The 21,393-nt window shown below is 36.8% G+C and overlaps 1 protein-coding gene across 1 annotated transcript in view; it reads left to right on the forward strand.

Moving 5' to 3' along the window:
• Positions 1-19,846, forward strand: part of APLF (aprataxin and PNKP like factor) — a 78,600-nt gene extending 58,754 nt beyond the window's left edge. The window contains exons 11-12 of the mRNA XM_044659486.1: positions 10,673-10,816; positions 19,370-19,846. Coding sequence (XP_044515421.1) covers positions 10,673-10,816; positions 19,370-19,557 — 332 coding nt within the window. The 3' untranslated portion in view covers positions 19,558-19,846. The remainder of the gene's footprint in view (positions 1-10,672; positions 10,817-19,369) is intronic.
• The last annotated feature ends 1,547 nt before the right edge of the window (positions 19,847-21,393 follow it).

Raw genomic sequence — 21,393 nt, forward strand, 5'->3', positions numbered from 1 at the left:
TTTGATATGCAGCACTACTACTTGAAAAATAGTAAACAAATCTGTAATGCTTTTATTCCTAAAAGCAAATCTTATTTTCAGGGATTTTGTTTTGGGGCAGGGAATTAGGGTGGATATGCTATTGCATCTATAATATCTTTTTTTGCTCAGTAATCTATTACTTAAAATATATCTAATAAATTTAATTCTGCTTTGCTGCTTATAAAAGCAACCACATTCTCAACGAATTTACATTTCATTCTGCCATATTTTTTTAAATAGAGTAAATGTGTAAGGGTTAAATTTAATGTTTGGACAATAATTTTATGAAATTATGTGGTCACCAATATTATATGTCGAGTCAGAAATTTATTTACAAATATTTACAAAATGGAGAGGAAACAATAAAGTAGAGAAATGTAAAGAGGTTAGAGAGGTTATCTGTCCTATCAACCTAAATGTTTACTCTGGGTCTGCTTAATTCAGGCAGAGATTAATTAGCACTCAACCAGGAAGGCTGATGGTGAGTAACCACATGGCCTCCTCTAAGAAGGAAGCTAGTCTCTTAGGAAACTAGAAAAGGAGTCAGCCCCTTTCATTCACCCAACAAAGTAGTAAAGGAATCAACAGTCTAAGTTGAAGCCAAGCTCCAAGCCCACGATGCAAGCCACAGTCTCTAGTGAAGCTGCCACAAAGACTTTCCCTAGTCAGAAGACTATCTCCAGAAGACAATCTCTTCAGATTATCTTCTCAAAGACAATCTGCTCTGAGGGAGTTCAGGGTTTACTTTTATGTGACTTCTTGTCCCTGCCCCTCTTCACAGGAGCCAATCACAGTTTCCAAATTATCTAGCACTGCCCAGGGGGCATTGTCTGTGGGATTCACACCTCTCACCCTCTGAAGGTGTCAACTCTTATCAAAGGATTCACAAGTTTCTGACTGAGTTAAAAGGGTGGAGCTCTCCAAGTAAGTGACTATGAACTTCCTTACTTAGTGTTAAGTAGGGGTGTTTTTAAGTTTTTGGTTGATTAACTCAACATAGGCAAAGAGAATAAAGAATTCCCTTTCATAAATGAAGGCATTGAACTTAGACAAATTATAAGACTTAGGAGCCTTTGAGAACTTAGTTCAAATCCCTCATTTCAAAAATTCTTGGTTATAATCCAAAGTCCTTTGCTTTCTGTAATATTTTAATTCCTCCACTTTTTTATAGAGGAAGCTGCTAAATCTTGAGCAATCCTGACTATGGCTTCACAGTATTTGGATTCCTTCTTTCTAGCCCTTTGATCTGGAAACTGGAATTTGGCTACGATTTTGTCTATATACTGAAGCTTAGCTCTGTTCCTAGGTTGGAGGGAGTATTATCCCATACTTATACTGTGCTTGGGATCAGCTCAAGTGTCTTGATCTCAAATTAAACATTTTGCAGAGGCAGCTGGTTGGCCTATTGAGTGTAAGTTTTGAAGGTGTTCAATTCAGCTAGTTTGAGTTGGATTTTGCCCCATCCCATTGAGACTATAGACTTTGTTGAACTGAGTCCTCTCCGCTGCTGCCTGCATTGGGTTGCAACTCGCCTCTTTTCTAGCTGAACTATGCAGGGCTGCTTTCCTCCCACTGCTGCCTATTCTAAATTGCTCTGGTTTCTGCTCTTCCCCTGCTGAGGCTAGACCCAGCTGCATGGATTCTTTCTTCTGCTGTTTGTTGCTGTATCACATTTGAGTTACCCTGAAGCTTTGTGAGATGAGTCCTCTTCACTGTCTTTCCATATTGTCCTAGGCTGGAGCACTGCTTCACCATTTCTTCTATTTATTTTGCAGCTCTGGGATTTGTTTTGAGATGTTTTTGCTCTTCTGGGGTTATTTGGAGGGTGGTTGCTGGGCTCTGAGTGTTTCTTACTCCACTATCTTGGCAGCTGGAAGATCCTCTCTCTAGGCTTTTTCTGTTCTTTTTTTTTCTATTAAATTTTTTATTTTTAAAATTTTCCCATCATTACATGATTCATGTTTTCTCCCTCCCCTTATTCCTCTCCCCTCCCAGAGTTTCTAGGCTTTTTTCAAAATGGCTTTCAGATAGGCTGATAATTCTTAAATTATCTCTCCTTGATCAGTTTTTCAGGTCGGTTGTTTTCCCTATGAGATATATCACATTTTCTTCTATTTTTCCATTCTTTTGACTTTGTTCTGTTGTTTCTTGATGTCTCTCGGAGTCACTGACTTTCACTTTACCAGTTCTAATTTTAAAAAAAATATATAACTTTTTAGATTGGAACACAGAAATAACAATGAGCAGTATTGGTAGGTTATGTTCTGATGTTTTTAAAATACAGAAACTAATAGAGCAAACATAAAATACCACCAGTGAGAAGTGTTATGATTAATAGTCAAGTTATGCAATAATCTCAAACTGTAAATTATTTCAAGCTGTCATAACATGAATGGATTGTAAGGAACACATCCAAGTTTTTGAATGTATTGTCCTTCATTGTCACAGAATTATTTGAAGTAAGTGAAGGTTACATCTACTAAAGGGAAAACGATCAAATTGAAAAGAAACTGCTTACTAAAGGGGAAGCAAGAGTCAATTAGGACAAATATTTTGAATTGCCTATGAGATGAGGTTGAAAAATTCCTTTTTATCTTAATTTTCTATCAAATTACTCTCTATATAAAGTTTGGGAATTAATTAAAGTATTAAACATTATTTACTTTTTTTACTTGTAATGACTTACACAAAAATATATGGATAGAAAGAGAAAAAAGGTTCCTAAACATTAAAAAGTGAATGAGGTTTTTTTATTCCAGTCTCCTTGTCTGAGGTTCTTTAATGGGTATAGGTGCCTTAATACTAGTCAAACCTCCAGGAGTAAGAAAATAACACTTAGTCTTTAGTCTTTAGCAATTGCTCTCTTCATTAATGTGTCAGATGTTACTTGACGGAATAATACTATCCATCTAGGGACAAAATTAAAGCTTCTTAAAATCTAATTTTTAAAAAATCTTCTCTTTTCTAGTACTAAAGACTTCCTTTGCAAACTTCTGAAGTATATAGTTCCAAATATATATGGAAACAACAATAGTACAAAATTCATTTTTCAGATAACTGTAGGAATTATCAAATAACCTGTACTAGTCACAGAACAGAAGCTTGTTTATACAGTGTAAAAACAAATTTTAAATGCCATTATAATATTTTAAAATGTGCCACTTTTTCTTAGCCCCACTTAGGCTTACTCAAAGCATAATTTATTATGAAAAATAACATACTTCTTTTCATAGACAGTAGAGTCTCAAGCTGTAGGAACTGCCACAGATAAGAATAAAGTAATGTAAATTCTTCTGTCCAGCCATCCCTGCAGAAAGAAAAAAATAGGAGCTCTGTGATCTGTAAGTTCACTTTAGTGAGTTTCCTATGGTGGCTTTAGATATTTGTCAGGTGTAGCAAAATTAACCTAGCTTACTTTTTAAGCTGAAAAGTTCCCATGGAGATAGATTTTATATTGATACTGACATGTGGCAATTAGAATTATTTGTAATAGCATAACATTGGTAACTGTACCTAATGTATAGAAATATAGATAGAATTTTATGTTTTATTAAATATCTACATTTCTGCATCATCATCATCATCTTTGGCTCTAAGAAAATAAATAAAGGTGCATTGGTAAATAAGTATAGATAGGGTAGTAATAGGTGGTGTATGGCTTTGTGACTGATAACTGAATCCTCCAGGTTCTTAGATACTCTTAGGCCAATAACTTTATCTGGGAAAGGATTTTCAGGTAGAAGCTGTTAGATGACAACAACAAGGTTTATTTAATTTACAGGGATAGGTAGGGAAGGGTTTGGGATTAACTAATTTAGAAACAGGTCTGGATTCCCTCCCACCAAGCTCCAACGATTTTCTAAACTGATCCCACTAAAGTCAAATCCTATCCAGAGTTTCCCTATAATGATATTTAGAGTAAAGGAAGTCTGGAAGGTGAAACAGGTCTAATTAAACAGATTAGGGATCTCACTCTTGTTGTCCTCCAGAGGTCCTCCAGGAATCCAGTTGGTAACAGCAAGTAAATCCAAATTGGAGAGGGAGTAAGGCTCTTGACACCACTGTCCATCAGTGTGTGTCTCACCTACAACTCAACCTCTTTCCAGCCAATGAACTCTTGATGGTTGGTGATTTACAGAGACAGGATACTGAGAGAAAAACCAGATAGCACCATCCAGGTGAAAGTCCAAGGAATAACTGAAAACTTAGCCAATGACTCACCCATTGTTCTGGAATCTTTACTCTGCTTTCTGCCTTTCACCTTCACTTACTTTCTTAACTTTCCTACAACAGTTCTGAAGTGCATTTTTTCTGAACTATTGGTCTACTCATGGAGGGACAAAGTTGAGAAATTGGCAGAAGGTCTTGCATGAATTCAGCATTTCCAAAGAATCAATTCATGAGCATTGGCTTATTGCTGTCTTTATCTAAAAAGATGCTACTGTCTGTGTGTGAGGGTGTCTTTTGGAGATCTGCTGCCTCTGGCCAGGACTTCCTGAGCAGAGCAGTACCATGATTACATCTTCTTCTTATAGGTTTTCTTTATATTTGGTCAGGGCTGAGTCATTTTCAGTCTTTGTTAAACAGCTGTTCATCACATCTCTAGAGTGGCCATGATGAGAAAGGCCTTTCTCATTCCTTTCTGTTTGTTGTTCACAAATCTTGGAAGTATTTTCTTCATTACTTAGTGGCAGTGCTTTGTGCTTTGCGCTCAGCATACTCCAAGACTAATTCTCATTTGAGGTTTCAGCTGCAGTTTTTTACGAAGAAGTTTTTTTCCTTTTTGCCTGTTAGTTGTAATTCTGACTTGATGAAACCATCTTTCTCATTCTTTAGTGTCTAGGAAGTATCTCTCAGCTGCTTTGCATGATGAAACCAAACACTGTTTTTGCAGATCTGGAAACATCAATGTCTTGAGCCAAGGCAGCTCTGGTGGCTGGGCAGTTTTTGCTTCTTTGTCATGCTGAAGAATGTATCCCATCTGCAAGCTTCTGGCTCCTTATGAGTTGGAGGTGCTGCCACCACCATGGCATCCTTAGCTACTGGGGCTAAAGCTCTCTTGTGCACCTGACATGTGACTTGGGGGGACACCAACCTCAGGCCTCCATGTTGTCCAACCCATTCTAATTTTAAAGAAATTGCTTTCCTTAGTGAACTTTTATACATTTTCCCCCCTCATTTGACCAAATCTGGTTTTTAAATTGCTATTTTATTCAGTATTTGGGGGAGGGACTTCTTTTACCAAGCTGCTGATTCACTTTTCATAATATTATTACATTGCTATCATCCCTTCTCCCCATTTTCCTTTCCTTCTCTGATTTAATGTTTTAAATTGCATTTTTTTAAAGTTTTTCTAGAAGTTCTTGTTGGGATTATGTCCAATCTGCATTTTCTTTAAGGCTTTACTTGTACATATTTTCCAAGTCATTTCCTTCTTCTGAGTTTGTGTCCTGAGCTTCTCTGTCACCATAGAAACTTTTTATGATCAGATTTTTTTTTTGGTTCTTTTTTTTTCATCCTCTTTCTTATTTTGGACTTTATTTTAGACTTGGGCTCTGCCCCCTCTGTGGTAATGGAGATGTCAGCCTAGTTTGATTTTTATGTCCTGTGGTCTGAGGGCCTGTAAGTTTTCAGTGCTCCCTAGGTAGTATAATCTTGGGAGAAATCTGGTCGTTACTTTTCTGGTCTGTGCTTTTATTCTTGCCCTGTTAGGGCCCCTTTTCCCCTTGCTCTCCAACTCCTTTCTACTCTGGAAACTGCCACCCATAGCCTAGTAGGCCCCTGCTTCCTTGCAACTATAAATGATCCTCCTTACTCTGACCTGCACCTCAGAATTGAATAATGGACAATGGAATTGCCAAATGGAACCTGGTCCTACACTCACTATTAGCATGGGGATTCCCTGAGGTCTCCTTCTAACCAAGTATTCAGGCCTCTTCCTGTGCTTGGGCACTGCCACCACTGTTACTGCCACTGTTTCCAACACCTTTAAGGCCCATAGCTGGTATTGCTCTGACCTGGCCAGTTCCTAGTACAGGGTCCATAGACTTCTGGCTTCCTAAGGTGACTATCTTCCTTAGATATTTTCATTAGGACTGAAAAAAAGTGACTCACTGTGATTTTATTATTATTTTTTGTTTTCCTACCTAGACTTTAATTTTGGTGTGCTTTTCAAAATGATTTTAGAGGGGCATGTTGGGAAAGCTGGGAAAAAATGCTTATTTTGCTCTGCCATATGTCTCTCCTCGCTTGATTGTAAGTCATTTGAGGTAGAGAATTTGACATTTACCTTTGTATACCCAGTGCCTAGTACTGTTCCTCCACATAGTAGGCATGTAATATATTTTTATTTGATTACCTTGCTACCTTTGATATGTTCACATCACCAGGTTCATTTGAACTATGTCACAAATTATGAAAAGAACTAGTAGATATGATTGCAGAGTCAGTGATATTTGAAGGATTGTGAAGAACAAAAGATGTGCTACAGTATGGAGAAGAATAGAGATTCTGATTTCAATAAAAGGGAAGAAAGTAGTAAAATTTTAGGTAGTATTAAAATAATGGTTAGTGAACATCTAGAAAAGGAGATATTGGTAAAGAGCCACCATGGCTTCATTAAGAATAAGCCAATCCAGGGGGCAACTGGGTAGCTCAGTGGACTGAGAGCCAGGCCTAGAGACAGGAGGTCCTAGGTTCAAATCTGGCCTCAGACACTTCCCAGCTGTGTGACCCTGGGCAAGTCACTTGACCCCCATTGCCTACCCTTACCACTCTTCTGCCTTGGAGCCAATACAAAGTATTGGCTCCAAGACAGAAGGTAAGGGTTTAAAAAAAAAAGAATAAGCCAATCCAAATTAATCAGATTTCCTTTTTTTTTTCCTCTGACAAGTTAAATCAAGATTTAAATTAAGGGTTTAAAGTGTTTTGTTTTTTTTGATGAGCTGAATCAAGATTTAGATTATGGTAAACTATTTGATAACATCTCTTGCTTTTCTTATTAACAAGGCCAGATAATAGATTCAGAACTCACAGGATTACTAGCTTCCCAAAGTGGTCCTGAGGTTTCAGAGCACCTCAGAGGGAGGTCACTAGTGGTGTATCTTAGGGGTCTATGCAGTTTATTGTTTTCTTGTCAATCTTTTAGATAAAATTCTATTTGTAGTGCATATTAGAATTGCAGGGAGTATACTAGCTAATGACTTTGTGAATAGAGTTGGAGTCCCAAGAAATCTTGGCAGTTAGGGTTTTGGGTCACATTTGGTAAATTGAAATTTGGTAAGGATAAATGAAAAGTTTTTCACTTGGGTTAAGAATTCAATGTCAAAAATATAGGATAGGAGACATTTGGTATACATCTGTTCATTCTCTTGAGCATCAGTTTCCTAAAGTGCAAAGTGATGAAGTTGTACTAGATGATGTCAAAAGGCTTTTCTAGCTCTAATTCTCATGATACAGTCATCTTCTGATTTTACTCAGTATATAGTGAAGATTCATTGATTTTTTAGAGGTTTTGATAAGGTCTATACTCTAATTAGGAAGATTAATCTGGCATCAGCATGTAAGATAGAGATTAGAAGAAGAAGCCATAGAGTGAAAATATAAGGAGTCTACACTGTAATAGTTGCCAAAAGCTTCAATTAATGAAGAGGGAGAGAGGAAGAGAAAGTGGTAGTGATGGCTATGAGGCAGAGAGCTTTTGCTGTCATCCACATAATAATTGTATTTGAAGCCTTGACAATAGATGAAATTGCCAAAGGGAAAGAATCGGAGGAGGCCTTGGGCAACCTTGGGATATAATACTTAGGGGTGCAAGAAAAAAGGAATTGGTACAGTAAACAAAAGGAGTGATGCCAAAAATAGGAAAGAGGAAGATTTGAATGTTCATAAGTAGGGAAGATGGAGAGAGAATGATAACAATGCATTTGTTCTAATAAGTGGATAAAGGTCAGTTTTGTGGTATTATCTTTCAAACACATTCATAATAACCCATATATGCAAATATTACACTAAAATTGAAAAAGAAAAAGTAAGAACTAAAGCTAGAAAACAACAACAATATACTGGGACCATGTTATCCAGGCTTTACCCCATGGAGAAGGGTTTAAAATGTTTTTATATGCATGTAAACAAAAGAAAAAAAACCCAAACGTTATGCTATTTGATTTTATGAAATTATGATGGATGAAAGACTTTTCATTAGTGGCTTTTGAGATCTAAAGCAGCTGTTAACTTCTGATGTGATTACTTTGCTCTTTTCTGACTTTTTTATATGAGAGTACACTGAAATTTCAGGATGAGGTTCTTCTAGGTACTGTTGCCTTTAAACCAAACACCTTGGAGGTGAGACCACTTTATAACTTACTTTGGTACCCTAGAAGCTAAAATCTCGTAGATACTGTCCATCTTCTGAATTGCCTCTATAGTAACTGAAGTTATAGAATCCCATTGACCATTATAGAATTTATCTTTTTTCATCTAGATCTCCAATTTTTAGCTGTAATATATGCTATATCTTCTAAATCAGAGAAACTTGTGATTTTATCTTGTGTTAAATGCTTTTAGTATTTAATTTTTGTATAAAGACAAATCATGTTTATTTTATGATGATAGTTGCTTAATTTCCTTGATGTACACAGCACAATTTGCTTTTATTTTCCAAGCAGCTTAAATTAAAAGATTGGCAATATTTATTTTAGAAATAGTCTTGATTCCTAACTTGTTTGTAAGGTTTAAGAAGCTTGTCATAATTAGGATGAGCTAATACCTTGTATTCAAAGCAGTTTGCCTAGCAGATAGTCATCCATTAACCTTTGTTGAGTGCTATTTGACCTTTATTGAAGAAACAGAGTTAACATTCCCCTAAAAATACATGTAGATTGCTAGAAAGCCAAGACAAGCAAGCTTCCGATTAGATGACATTTGATGTGTATAAATCTTAAAAGTCATTAATTTATTTGTTGCCAGAAAGTCTGGTAATTACTTGGTTCACAGAGAGTCTCAGGTCATTGCTTCAAAATGAATACAGTGTCATTCTACCATAATGTCATTTGAAAATGACCTTCTGTCTCTTGGGTTCATTCTTGGATAAAAGAATGGGAGAATTGGGATAAAAGAAGAAAGAAAAAAAGAAAAAAAAGAATTGGGAGAAAGAGAATTTGTCAGCTATATGGGAGTACTCTTTCAGGTGGCCTTTCTTTCAGAAAGGCAAACTGGCACAATGCGGGGAGCACATTAGAATTTTAGTAACATGAGATGAGTTTAAACAACATCTCTGCCCTTTACTGACCATATGTTTGTTGGCAAGTCCAAGTTTCCTCATTTGTCAAATGAAGTCATTGAACCAGAGGTTCTTCCAGCTGTAAGCCTATGGTCCTTCAGAATGCAGCTTGCTTAGATGTCAAGTGACTTTGCAGATGAGTAGATTCAATTTGGCCCCTCAGAGACTAAGAATGGAGTTTATTTTCTTTTAAAGAAATACCTTACCATTTAGCATTCTTCATTTACCTTCATGTCTCCTTCTCTTCCTTCTTTCCCCCTTTCCAGAGACGGTAAGCACTTTGATTTGTGTTATGCATGTATTATCATGCAAAACCTATTTCCATATTGTTCACTGTTTTAAGAGAATACTTATATAAAATCAAAACCCAAATAAACTAGAGTAAAAAATATTATGCTTTGATCTGCATCCTGACTCCCAACAGTTCTTTGCCTAGAGGTGCACATCTTTCAGAATCGTCCTGATTGTTGTATTCCAAGAGTAGCTAAGTCTTTCACAGTTGATCATCCACAATATTACTGTGTACAGTTCTTCTGGTTCCGCTTATTTCATTCTGCATCAGTTCACAAAGGTCCTTCCAGCTTTTTTTCTGAAATCATCCTGATCATCATTTCTTATAGCACAATAGTATTCCATCACCATCATATACCACAATTTGCTCAGCCATTCCCCAATTGATGGGCATTTCTTCAGTTTCCAATTCTTTGCCAGCACAAAAAGAACTATAAATGTTCAAATACTTCCTCTGATGAATAGAATTAAAAGTTGTGTGCCCCTGGGCAAGCCCCTTTCCCTCACAATACATGCATATGAGTTGCCAGTTTAGCACATTATAGTAGATAGTGTTATTACCACTTATGATTTCCACAAAGACTTAATTTTATTTATACCATTCTGTCTTATGGGGATCAGAACCAGTGGCAGTGGATGAGTAGTTAGGTTGAAAACTTTATAATACTAACTTCTGCTTATACAAGACTATTCAGGTTTACAAAATGCTTTCCTACAATAACTCTGTGAGGTGAATATTGGAATTTTTTCTTAACATGTCAGGTGAGAAAACTGAGATTAGGAGATTAAGTGATTTATTATCTAAGGTCACAAAGCTAGTGTCAAAGCCAGTATTCAAACTAAGACTTTCTGACTTTATTATCTTTTCCACTATGTTATACCACCCGATCATGTGAATAAATAATCCTCAAATTATAGTTTTAGTGTACTTTCTAGTACTTGTGGTGACTGATAATTTCACTTTTGACTTTTCTTTCTCCCCTGCATCAAAGTTTTTGAAATTAGCTTTCAATAGAATAAAAGATAGTAATGGTTTAGAAGTAATCAAATTGTTAAGTATTCCAATTTCTGTTTGTGTAGGTACAAGTGTTTCAGATGACAGTGATAATGATGGCCAACCAAATGAGTATGATTTGAATGACAGCTTTTTGGATGATGATGAAGAAGAGTATGAACCAACAGATGAGGATTCTGACTGGGAACCAGCAAATGAAGACCAAGAAGGTGAAGATGTTGAAGAGCTTCTAAAAGAAGCAAAAAAGTTCATGAAAAGGAAAAAATAATTCCTCCTCCAGTAAATTGCAGTATTATCAAAGACATCCAGGGTTGAGGCGCCTGTCAATAATTGTTTTCCTACCTTTGTAGGAAGTAGTTAGGGATAGAATAAATTTCAGGGATTAGCTTTAAGAGGAAAAGAAGGGAATTTGGATACAAGCCCTGGAAGAGGGCTCTGAGAAGGAAAAAAAATCTCTCTCGTTCTCTCTCTCTCCATATATATATATATATATAGAGAGAGAGAGAGAGAGAAGGGAGTACTAGAAGATACCATTTGTCAGTTTTTCTCTCAGCTTCATTCTAACAACTGCTACTTGTTCTAAGTACATTGTACAGTGGGGTAAATAGTAGTTTTATTACTAACTGCTCTACAATTGTAGAACAACAGCTGGTATCTCAAATACTTATTACAATAAAATTAAAAATGTTTTTGGGATATTATTTCTCCCTAATTCTGTATATATTTTTTTGGTAATACTACCTGATTTGTTTTATGGATGGAAGACATTTGAAATATTGCTTCCTTATACCGAGATAACTATAAGAAGAGGGTTATTTTATATACCATCAGGAATTATAATATGTTGTATATATCCTAGTTAAACAATTAAGATGTCTGGTACAAAGAAATAATGTTTTTGGATATCTGACCTTTGGTATTGCTGAATTAAAGACTGTTGTGGTTGCCTTACAAGTGGAACTAGATAAGATAGAAGCTACTTGTGAACAACTAAGAAAACTTAATGGTATAGCTGATGATCTAAAGAAGCAGGAACTAGTGAAGCTTGAAGGGTCTAAACAACGGCAAGTTCCTACAAAGCTAGAGCTAGAGGCTGCAGCTTTAGAACAGAAGCTAGTTATGCTTTGTCCTTTATGTGATGTTTCTTATGTAACAGCTGACCAAGGCATAGTACATCTTAGGCCAGTGATGGGCAACCTTTTGAGCTTGGTGTGTCAGAATTCGCCAAAAAACTGGATATAACTCAGGTGGTGTGTCACTTTGAGAAAAAATAGATAATTTCACGATATTTATAGTTTAAATAACAAAAATGTATAATTGTAATATATAACTGTATTTAATAAACCAAAATAGGTAAATTAATATAGATAGAATTGTCATCTATAGTGCACAGAGTATCTACACTACACTACAGCAAATGTTTTATCCTCCGCATGCAGCCCCATGCTGTGCATGTCAGTGTTGACATGCATGTCATAGGTTTGCCATCATCTTAGGCTGCATAAGAACTTTACCCGGGGAGAACTGGAATCATGAAAAAAAAGGACCCCAAAGTACGGGGAAGAGTCTATACAAGTAGTTAAGGAATTGGAAAGAGTCATCAGGATATACAATCCAACATATCCAAGACTTTGATTTACTAGTCAATGAGATTTTAACCAAACAGGAGAAAGAGCAGCATTGATCTCACTCCATGGTTGCCAGAATACAATGATTTGGAAATTAATTTGGTGGAGAATTACCATGTAAATATTAAAATGAATGGTTTAGGTAAATATATGAAAATTATAAATCTTTTATTTATAAAAGAGGTGGAAAGAGTGAAAGAGAAATAAAAAGGGTAGAAAAGACATTAACCTATCTAACTAAATATTGTTCCAGTTCAGTATTTGTTAACCTTCAGTCAGAATTAAACTATTTCCAGAAGACAGGAAGGGAAAACCAGCTATCCACTCACCCAAGACAATGACTAGAGCTGAAGGTGACTCCTGAGGCTGACTTTCTTCTTTGAGCCAACCTTCTTCTTGAAGCCAACTTCCTTCTCGGAGTGACTCTCTTCTTGGAATTCACTCTCTACAAGCCTCCTTCACCAGACTGCCTGCTTTTATGGTGGTTTCCTGTCCCTGCCCCTTTTCATGGGGCCAATCACAGTTTCCAAATTGTCTGAGTTGTCACCTTTGGATTCATATCTTTCTGAGTGTTTGAGTTTAGGGACAAAGGTGGAGCTCTCCAAGTATCTTGCTGGCTTTTCACCTAGCATCAAGTAAGTTGTGAACTCACTAAGTGGTTTGTGAGCTCTTCTACCTAGTTCAAGGTTGTGGTGTTCAATCAAAAGGTACACAAAGGAGAGCTAATCTTGACCTCACAATCTAGTGAGGTACTAAGTAGGGATACTTAAGTTATTGTCAAAGTTTTAACTCCAGCTAGGCAAAGAGAACTGAGAATTCCCTTTTACAACTGGCAACTAGGAATGGCAAGGGAGTCTCTCTTAGAGACCATGAGGGCTAATTCAAAACATCCAGGCACATGGTCAATGTTTGAGTAGTTGAGGCAGGATAAAAGGCAATCTCTAGCAAGCTTCCTGGACAGAATTATTGACTATGGGGAACGTTGGCTTGGTCTGGATCTGCTCTCTGATGAAAATGTAAGTCATATCAGAAGGCAGTTTATAAAGAATGCCTGCCCTGTGGTGAAGACATATTTCAGGAGCAACTGCCCAAAATGGTTCACCATGGTACTGGATGAGTTAAAGAGAACTGCAACTTACATTTATCAGGATGAGCTAGGCAGACAAGCTGGTGATAAGACCAAGGTAATAGAAAAGTGAAAATGCAATTAAAGGAAGCTAACAAAAAGATCCAGGAGAGTGAGATACAGCAAGTTAAGATTAATGCAGCCCTGCAATCTTATAGACCTCCAAGGCAAGAATATAATCATAGACAGACCAGGCAAAATCCTCCTAGGTACTATTTGTGCAATCAATTTGGGCATATGGTCAGTGAGTGTAGATACAGGGATCAATTTGCAGCTCAGAATAGGGGAAACTGATGCAATGTATATAATAATGGCTACAGGCAAAATTATAATGGTGTAAATAGGTTTAATAATGGATTTAATGATAATGTACATAATGGTAATAATTGTTGTAATCATGGATGTTGTAATGGTTCCCAGCAAGCTCCAGCTTTACAAAGCATGCAGGATTTTATCAGGACAGGAGAAAGGCCTAAGTATTCCCAGGTTGCTGGAGAGACTACTCAGAAGGATGAATTTGCAAAAGGGAGCCTGCTCAGCATGAAGGTGTCAAAAGGATGGTATGATTAAATTAAGTTTATATGATTGTGGGAAAGAAATTGTTGATGATAAAGAATTAAAAGAATGTAAAACTGATGAAATAATGTTGATAAAAATAATTAATGTAAGTAATGAAGTAGATAATTAATGTAAATTATGTAGTAAATAATGTAGAAAATACTGAAAAATTGTAAATGTGAGCAATGGAAATGTAGAAACCAATAGAAGGTGGAGTGAGTCACAAAAATCCTGGCAAAATGATAGTACTGAAGGATCAGAGGAAAACAAGGATGCAGAAGTAAATGAGGAAATGGAAGGTAATGGAAAGGAACTAGGGCTGCAGTTTCCTGATCCTGATGTGCTAGCTCCTATTATTCAAACACATTCCCCACTGAGCAGCACATATCCTCATGGTACTCTGAAAGTGGGGGAACAGATTTATGATTGCTTTGTGGACATAGGGACTTCTAAATCTGTTCTGTAAACATCCCCAGAAGATTTTAAGGCTATGGGAACTATGGAGATGGTAGGAATAACTGGGAGACCACAAAAGGCAAAGAAGTTGCAACTCAAAATGGTATCATTGGGTCCTTTATCTGTAGAACACTCTTTCTATTAATTTACTTGGGAGAGTTCTTTTATGTAAATTCAGTGTACACCAACGAGGGATATATCTTTAGAACTTCTGGAAAGAGCTCTGGATCTTTTCCCAATGTTATTCTTAGATACATTTGAGGCAAAAGGAGTGTAAGAGGGGAAATTAGATATTTAAGGTATGGTCACCAGAAATCAGATTTACACGATTTCAAATTAAAAAATGACCCAAGTCAGGATGACTTTTATGGAAGTTTATTTACAATTAGGAAGGTTGATGGTAGGGAAATAGAGAGAGAAACTCTGGCCTGGACCAGAGGTCCAGACCAGATAAGAATTTGGAGGTCCCAGCAAAGGAGCACAGAGGTTAATTAAACAAGCTTCTAGCCACAAGGCCTTTTATAATTAGAGAGGCAAGAGAGGCTTCCTTGAGGGTAGAGTCTCCAGAAATGCCAAGGGAGGAGAAAGGAAGTCAGCCTAACTTACGCATGTGACAATTCAGAGGGAAGCAGTCTGAGGTCTCGTCAGAGATCCTTCTACACCAAGTTAAAAGTGCCAACCACCTCCACAGGAAGTTACCATCATATTTAAAAGATAGCATCTTTCGTCACTTCTGCATCCACCTCTAATTTAAAGTGGACAAATGGCAGCCTCAACACTGTTTTGGATTGCCCAAAAGGCAGTCCCTTGTTCTTGATTTGTTACTTATTGTCATGTGTGGGTAACTGATCTTCCTCTCCCCACTTAATTCTAAGTTAAGTGGGGTGACATTATTTCTGATGGCTAGAGTCTAACAATGAATGAGGATGAGCTGATTCCATTTACACAGGAGAAAGAGGGGGAGTTTATCCTATACCTAATGATATACCAGAACAGGTATGGGCTTCTCATTCTACAGATGTTGGTCTATTAAAATCTGCAGCTCCAATTAAAGTTAAGACCAAAGGAGGTCCTCCACTTTACATAGCACAATATCCCTTAAGCAAAGAGGCAGTAGTTGGTATGACCCCTATCATAGAATCATTACTGAAACAAAGAATTATAGTCCTATGTATTTTGGAGTTTGATATACCCATAATCCAAATAAAGAAACCAAAATTAGATGAAAATGGAAGACCTTGTTACAGATTTGCCCAAGATTTAAGGGCTATAAATGACTATGTGGTGAAGTCTCATCCTATTGTTCCAAGTCCAGCTAAAATTATCTCATCAGTACCAAGCAATACTAGATATTTCACGGTGGTAGACTTATGTTCCACTTTCTTTTCTATACCAATACACAAAGACTCCCAAAAGATATTTGCTTTCACTTGGCAGAGATGTTTCTGTTGGACTTGTTTGCCTCAAGGGTTCTGCGAAAGCCCATCTCTCTCTTTGCTAATCCTTAATAAAGATCTAGAGACAATCAGATTTAAAGACAGCAAATTTGTCCATTTTGTAGGTGACATACTTTTAGCTTCTCCCAGTGCTAAAGTATGTTTAAGGGATAGCAAATTTCTTTTGTGTAAGTTGTGTAAAAGGGAACATAAGGCATATAAGGCAAAACTTCAATGGTGCTTACCAAGAGTTGAGTATTTGAGATTTGTTTTATCTTGGGGTTCTAGAAGCATTTCCCAGAAACGTATAGCAGACATCCAGAAGCTAAGTGCCCCAAAGACTAAGAAACAGCTAAGAGCCATACTGTGTACCAGAGGTTTCTACAGACAATGGATCCCTGGGTATAGTGACTTGACTAAAATATTGATTTAACAAGAGATGCAGAATTTGAACCTCTCAAATTGAAGCCAGAAATCTACAGGTAATAACAAAATTTAAGGAAGCAATTCTATCTGCTCCAGCACTTGGAATCCCAGATTATGAAAAACCTTTTGTGCTATTTGTTCATGAGTGGAAAGGGATAGCTTCAGGTGTTCTTACACAGACTGTAGGGCCAAATTATTGCTCAATTATTACAGTATCACTGTATTACAGTGTACAGCTAAATCCTATTATAGCTCTGATTGCTCCATGTTTGTGTGGAGTGGCTGCTGTTGCGTTGTTAGTGCAAAAGTCTACAGACTTAGTTCTTGGGTGCCCATTGACAGTTTTTTATCAATACCAAATTGAAGCCCTTATGTTGAAATATCACACTCGGCCTTTTTCTGACCAATGAATAGCCAAACATATAGTTCTTCTTGGGAATGAAAACATGCAAATCAGGAGATATATTGTTTTAAATCCAGCCACACTATTACCTGATTTGCCTACAAATGGAGAACCATTGTATGACTGTACTGAAGTAGTCCAATTAATAGAACAACCGAGGCAGGATTTGAAAGATACACCACTGGACAATCCTGACCTTGTGCTTTATACAGATGGTTTGTGTAATGCAAGGTGGCTAACAGAAACTTTTTGCTTCTGTAATTTCTAATGGTCACAAAAATCACTTAAACATCTTAGAATCTTCAGAAAGTCAGTTAGAACTTAAAGCTATAAATAGAGATGAAGTTCCAACTGACGAGGCTTTTCCCTTCTGGCTTTCACTGTGGCTGGAGGCTTTTGCTTTGGCTTAACCTGTTGGCTTTGGCCTAATTACTTCGGCCTTGGCCTATACTTATTTTGTCTTGGGAAATTTGGACCTATCTCGTTTCTCCCATCTCCCTGATCTCCCATCTCCATCCCTCCCCTTCCCTGAATTTCCTTTGGGTCCTGGTGGGAGGGAGGGCTTGGTGATTAGACATTGTGGGTATAGTTTCTATAGACAAGTAGAGTATCCTCAAATAAATTACCCCTAGTTTTAATGATTTGATAAAGACTTTACTTAAAAGGCAGTCAAATCTTCCTGACTGGGAGAACCGGACTCTCTCTGTCTAAACCCCTCCGCGACCCATCCCCCACCGCCATCCCTCTCCCTAGCAGCAATTAGAAAACTATGAACTCCTCTCCCCTTCTGACTGATCCTGGTATTAATAAATCCCCTTGTTACCTGTTCAAACCCTCTGGTGAATCATTGTGTCGAAAATTAAGACAAGGGCTCAAGGTGAAGGAATCATTTTTCTTCCATTTCCTTGAGGGGAGCTGGGGGCATCGATCTTGGCAGGAAGTACCTCCCTGAGGCTTCCTTCAGCCATCATTGACTAGCAGGGAGGGGCCCTCTCAACTCCTCCCTCAAGAGACTTTAGAAACTAACTGGAAAGAGAAACTTTCCAGCCAAACCTAAACATTTCTTACTGGCCCTAGTTTCCTCCCTGCATTCTCTGTCTCAAGCCTCTGGGAATAAACCTGTTTGAGCTGCCCTCTCCTACATACCCCATTTCCTTTATCTCCTATATACCTTCCTGTACCTTCTTTCCTCCTCCAATCACCTTATAATCACCTAATATCCCCTTTATCTTTCCTCACACCCAAATTTCCATTGTTGACCTACTCAGATTATCTTATTTACTTCTTGATAACATTTGTCTTTCATGCAGAATGGTATCCATTTTACAGGGGCTGCAGTGGTCACTGAATTTGAGACACTGTGGTATGCTTCATTGCCCAAGAATATGAGTGCACAAGGGACAGAGTTGGTAGCTCTGAAATATGCCTATTTGTTATCTGAAGGCATAAGGGCTAATATCTATACAGATTCCTGTTATTCATTCTCTGTCATGCAGCTGGTTCCATCTGGAAACAGAGGTCTTATTACATCAAGGGGAAAGCAGATAGCTCATGCAGAGATTATCACATAGTTACTGACTGCTATTAAAAAAAAAAAAAGCAAACAAAAGAATTGACTGTAATACATTGCTGAGGCCATTCTTTTGGTAGAGATCCATTTTCTCAAGGTAATCATTGTGCTGATGTTACTGCCCATTATGCTGCACAGAATTCTCCAGCTTATATAATGAATTTCTCAGTCATAGAATCTGAAGATTTTGAAAGAGCATATCTAGACTCAGAAATTCAAACATGGCAGCATAATTTTGGAGCTAGGAAAGAGAATGGCATATGGGTATCATCGACTGGAAAGCCAATACTCCCAAAGGCCATTTTGGGACATAGGCTTTGGTTAATATTGTAAAGAGTGTGGTAATTCCTGTGGCAAACAACATTTGTTCCAGTTGTTCTATATGTCAGAAATTCAATCGGTGTTTTAAAAAAAAAGAGGTCTAGGTGGGAGACTATTAGCTTACACTCCTTTTGAAAATCTGCAAATAGATTATATTTCTGTGCCTAACACAGGAATATAAAAGTATTGTCTGGAATTGGTAGATAAATTGACAAGATGGCCAGAAGCATTTCCATCTGCTAGGAATACGTCAGCACTCTTTAAGATCTTGCTGAGGGAGATTGTTCCAAGATTTGGAGTACCTGTCAAAATTGACTTGGATAAAGGGGCCCATTTTACAGATAGCATTCTAAAGCAAGTGTATGAGAACTTGGGAATCTCGACAAAGTTTCATGTTCTATACCATCCACAAAGTTCAGGTCAAGTAGAAAGAATAAATAGAGAAATCAAGACTATGACAGGGAAACTTTGTACCAAGATGCATCTGAAATGGCCAGACATCTTACCCCTAGTGTTATTCTATATACTTTACAAGACTAAGGACATATTCATGTGTCACCGTTTGAAATGTTGTATGGTCATCTAAGAGTTGTAAAACTGCCTATGCATCAATGTTAGGGGGTAATATCCAGATAGCATCTTATATAAGTGCCTTACAAGATAGATGAAGAGAACTGCACAAGATATGGGACTTTTGGTTCAAGGTGGTCATATCTATTATATAACATTAAGCCAGGTGACTCAATTTACATAAAGAATTTTAATCAAACCTCAGCAACACAACAATCATGGGTTGGTCCATTCACTGTAATTTTAATTTCACCTTCCTCAATAAAAGTTTTAGATAAAGAGTCATGGTTCCATTGCTCGCATGTTAAGAAGATTCCTAGAGTAGTAGTAGAAGAAGAAAGAGATCCAGAAGAAGAAGATGGAGAGATAGCTGAGAGATTATCATCAGGCAACATGTCTGCAGTCAAAAAGATTGAGAAAGAGGACAATGGATCAGATGGAGAGGACAATGGATGAGAAGGAGAGGACTAAAGAAAGAAGATCATTGCAGAGGAAGTATAGCAGACTGGACATTAACAGGATAATATATTTTTACACAAGGATCTACTACAAAAGAGGATAATGGACTGATTTGTATTTAAATTGTAAGGTTTTGTAACGTATTGCACACAACATATGGTCACTATAAATACATGCATCGGTACATATTATCACACAGGAGGAAAAAGATAGAAGAAAAGAGCCAACAGACAACATGGGAAGAGGTATCTGAAGATCTGGTGAGTATAGTTGCATCCAACATAAATATTTAGGACACATTAATAAAAGGATATTTACATTAGCTTTATGATGTCTTACCTGAATGAAATGTATTTTGGATATTTCACTCAGGTAACATCAGAATACATATAGGATTATAAGGATTTTTTGTTTTAAGTTTTGTTTTTTAGTATTATCAGAGGGTGGTGATTTTCGTACACAAACATGTACATATCTGTAAAATACTTTGTATGTATATTTGTAATATATTTTGTATATAGGATTTGTATCATAGTTTAACATAGGGTGAGTGTTTAAATAAGTGTGTAAATATATAGATATTGTAAATTTTTGAATGTGTAATTAGGTGTGTAAAAAGTAGATATTGTAAATTTTGTATATTCTTGTATATTTATGTATATTTGAGTGTGAATAGTTAAGAGTGAAAATTTTATATTTTAATATTCTGTATATATTTGTAAATTTGTACAGAAATTATTTTTCTACATATCTATAAAAAGTGTGAATAGTTAAAGGTTACAAAGATAGGATTTTTTAGGATAAAACTTAGTTTTCAGTTTTCTGTAGATAGTTTTGTTTTCTGTATTAGAATAAGACATAGCATAAGGAAAAGTTTTGTTTTGCAATTGTTACAACTAAGAGTTTTAAGATACATTTTGTATAAGTTTTTTGTATGGTTAGACAGATAATTTTGTTTAATGTAATAGTGTAAGTTAAGTTGTGTTATCTGTGACTTTATAATATTTAGTTACATTCTGTATGTTGAGATTTAATATTGTTATTGCTGCTTTTTGTTTTCTTTTATGTAATTGCTTATTGTAATTTTTTTCTTAATTCTTTATTATAGGGTAGTGTTAGAGAAGAATAAATAGTTAAGTTTTAGGTAAGAACTGTTTGTTGTGGGATTAGATAAGTAAGATACAATGAGTTTAGAATAAGGGGGGAATTTCTATAGTGATGAGCATATGACAAATCTGTAGATTTGGTCAGATACTCAGAGGGAGGAATGTAGGAAGTAGTTAGGGATAGAGTAAATTCCAGGGATTAGATTTAAGAGGAAAAGGGAATTTGGATACAAACCCTGGGAGAGGATTCTGAGAAGGAGAAAGAAGGATTGTGGGAGGTGTATTGGCAATTAACTGTCATTTGCACTCTCTGCCCTGCTCTCCACCAAGCCAGAAGGAGGTGTTTTTGTGCTGACAGAATTTCCCTTGGAAGTCCATTCCTTGGTTGAGAGTCTGCTTTGGAGTGAACTGTTTCCCTTAGTACAGAGATCATCTGCCAGAGATCCTCTTGGACTAAGGTAATCCAAAATTTGTCATCTGGCACTTTGTGTTATATAGTATAGCCAACCGAGGTTTCCCTTTTCTCTCTTTTTGTTAATCCAGAGTAAATAGATTAGGTTAGAGTTAGATAGTTTTGAGGTTTTTTAGATAAGATCAGGGAGCTATAGGCAGGGCCCAGAGAAGAAAAAGAAGAGCTCTCCTTTTGCAGGAGGCATAGAAGTTGGGTGAAGTTTAGGTTAAGAGTGTTAGGGACTTACCTACCAGTTTTCCTTACTCTTGTTATAAA

This window comes from Gracilinanus agilis, chromosome 2, assembly GCF_016433145.1.
Source record: "Gracilinanus agilis isolate LMUSP501 chromosome 2, AgileGrace, whole genome shotgun sequence".
Classification (NCBI taxonomy): Eukaryota; Metazoa; Chordata; class Mammalia; order Didelphimorphia; family Didelphidae; genus Gracilinanus; species Gracilinanus agilis.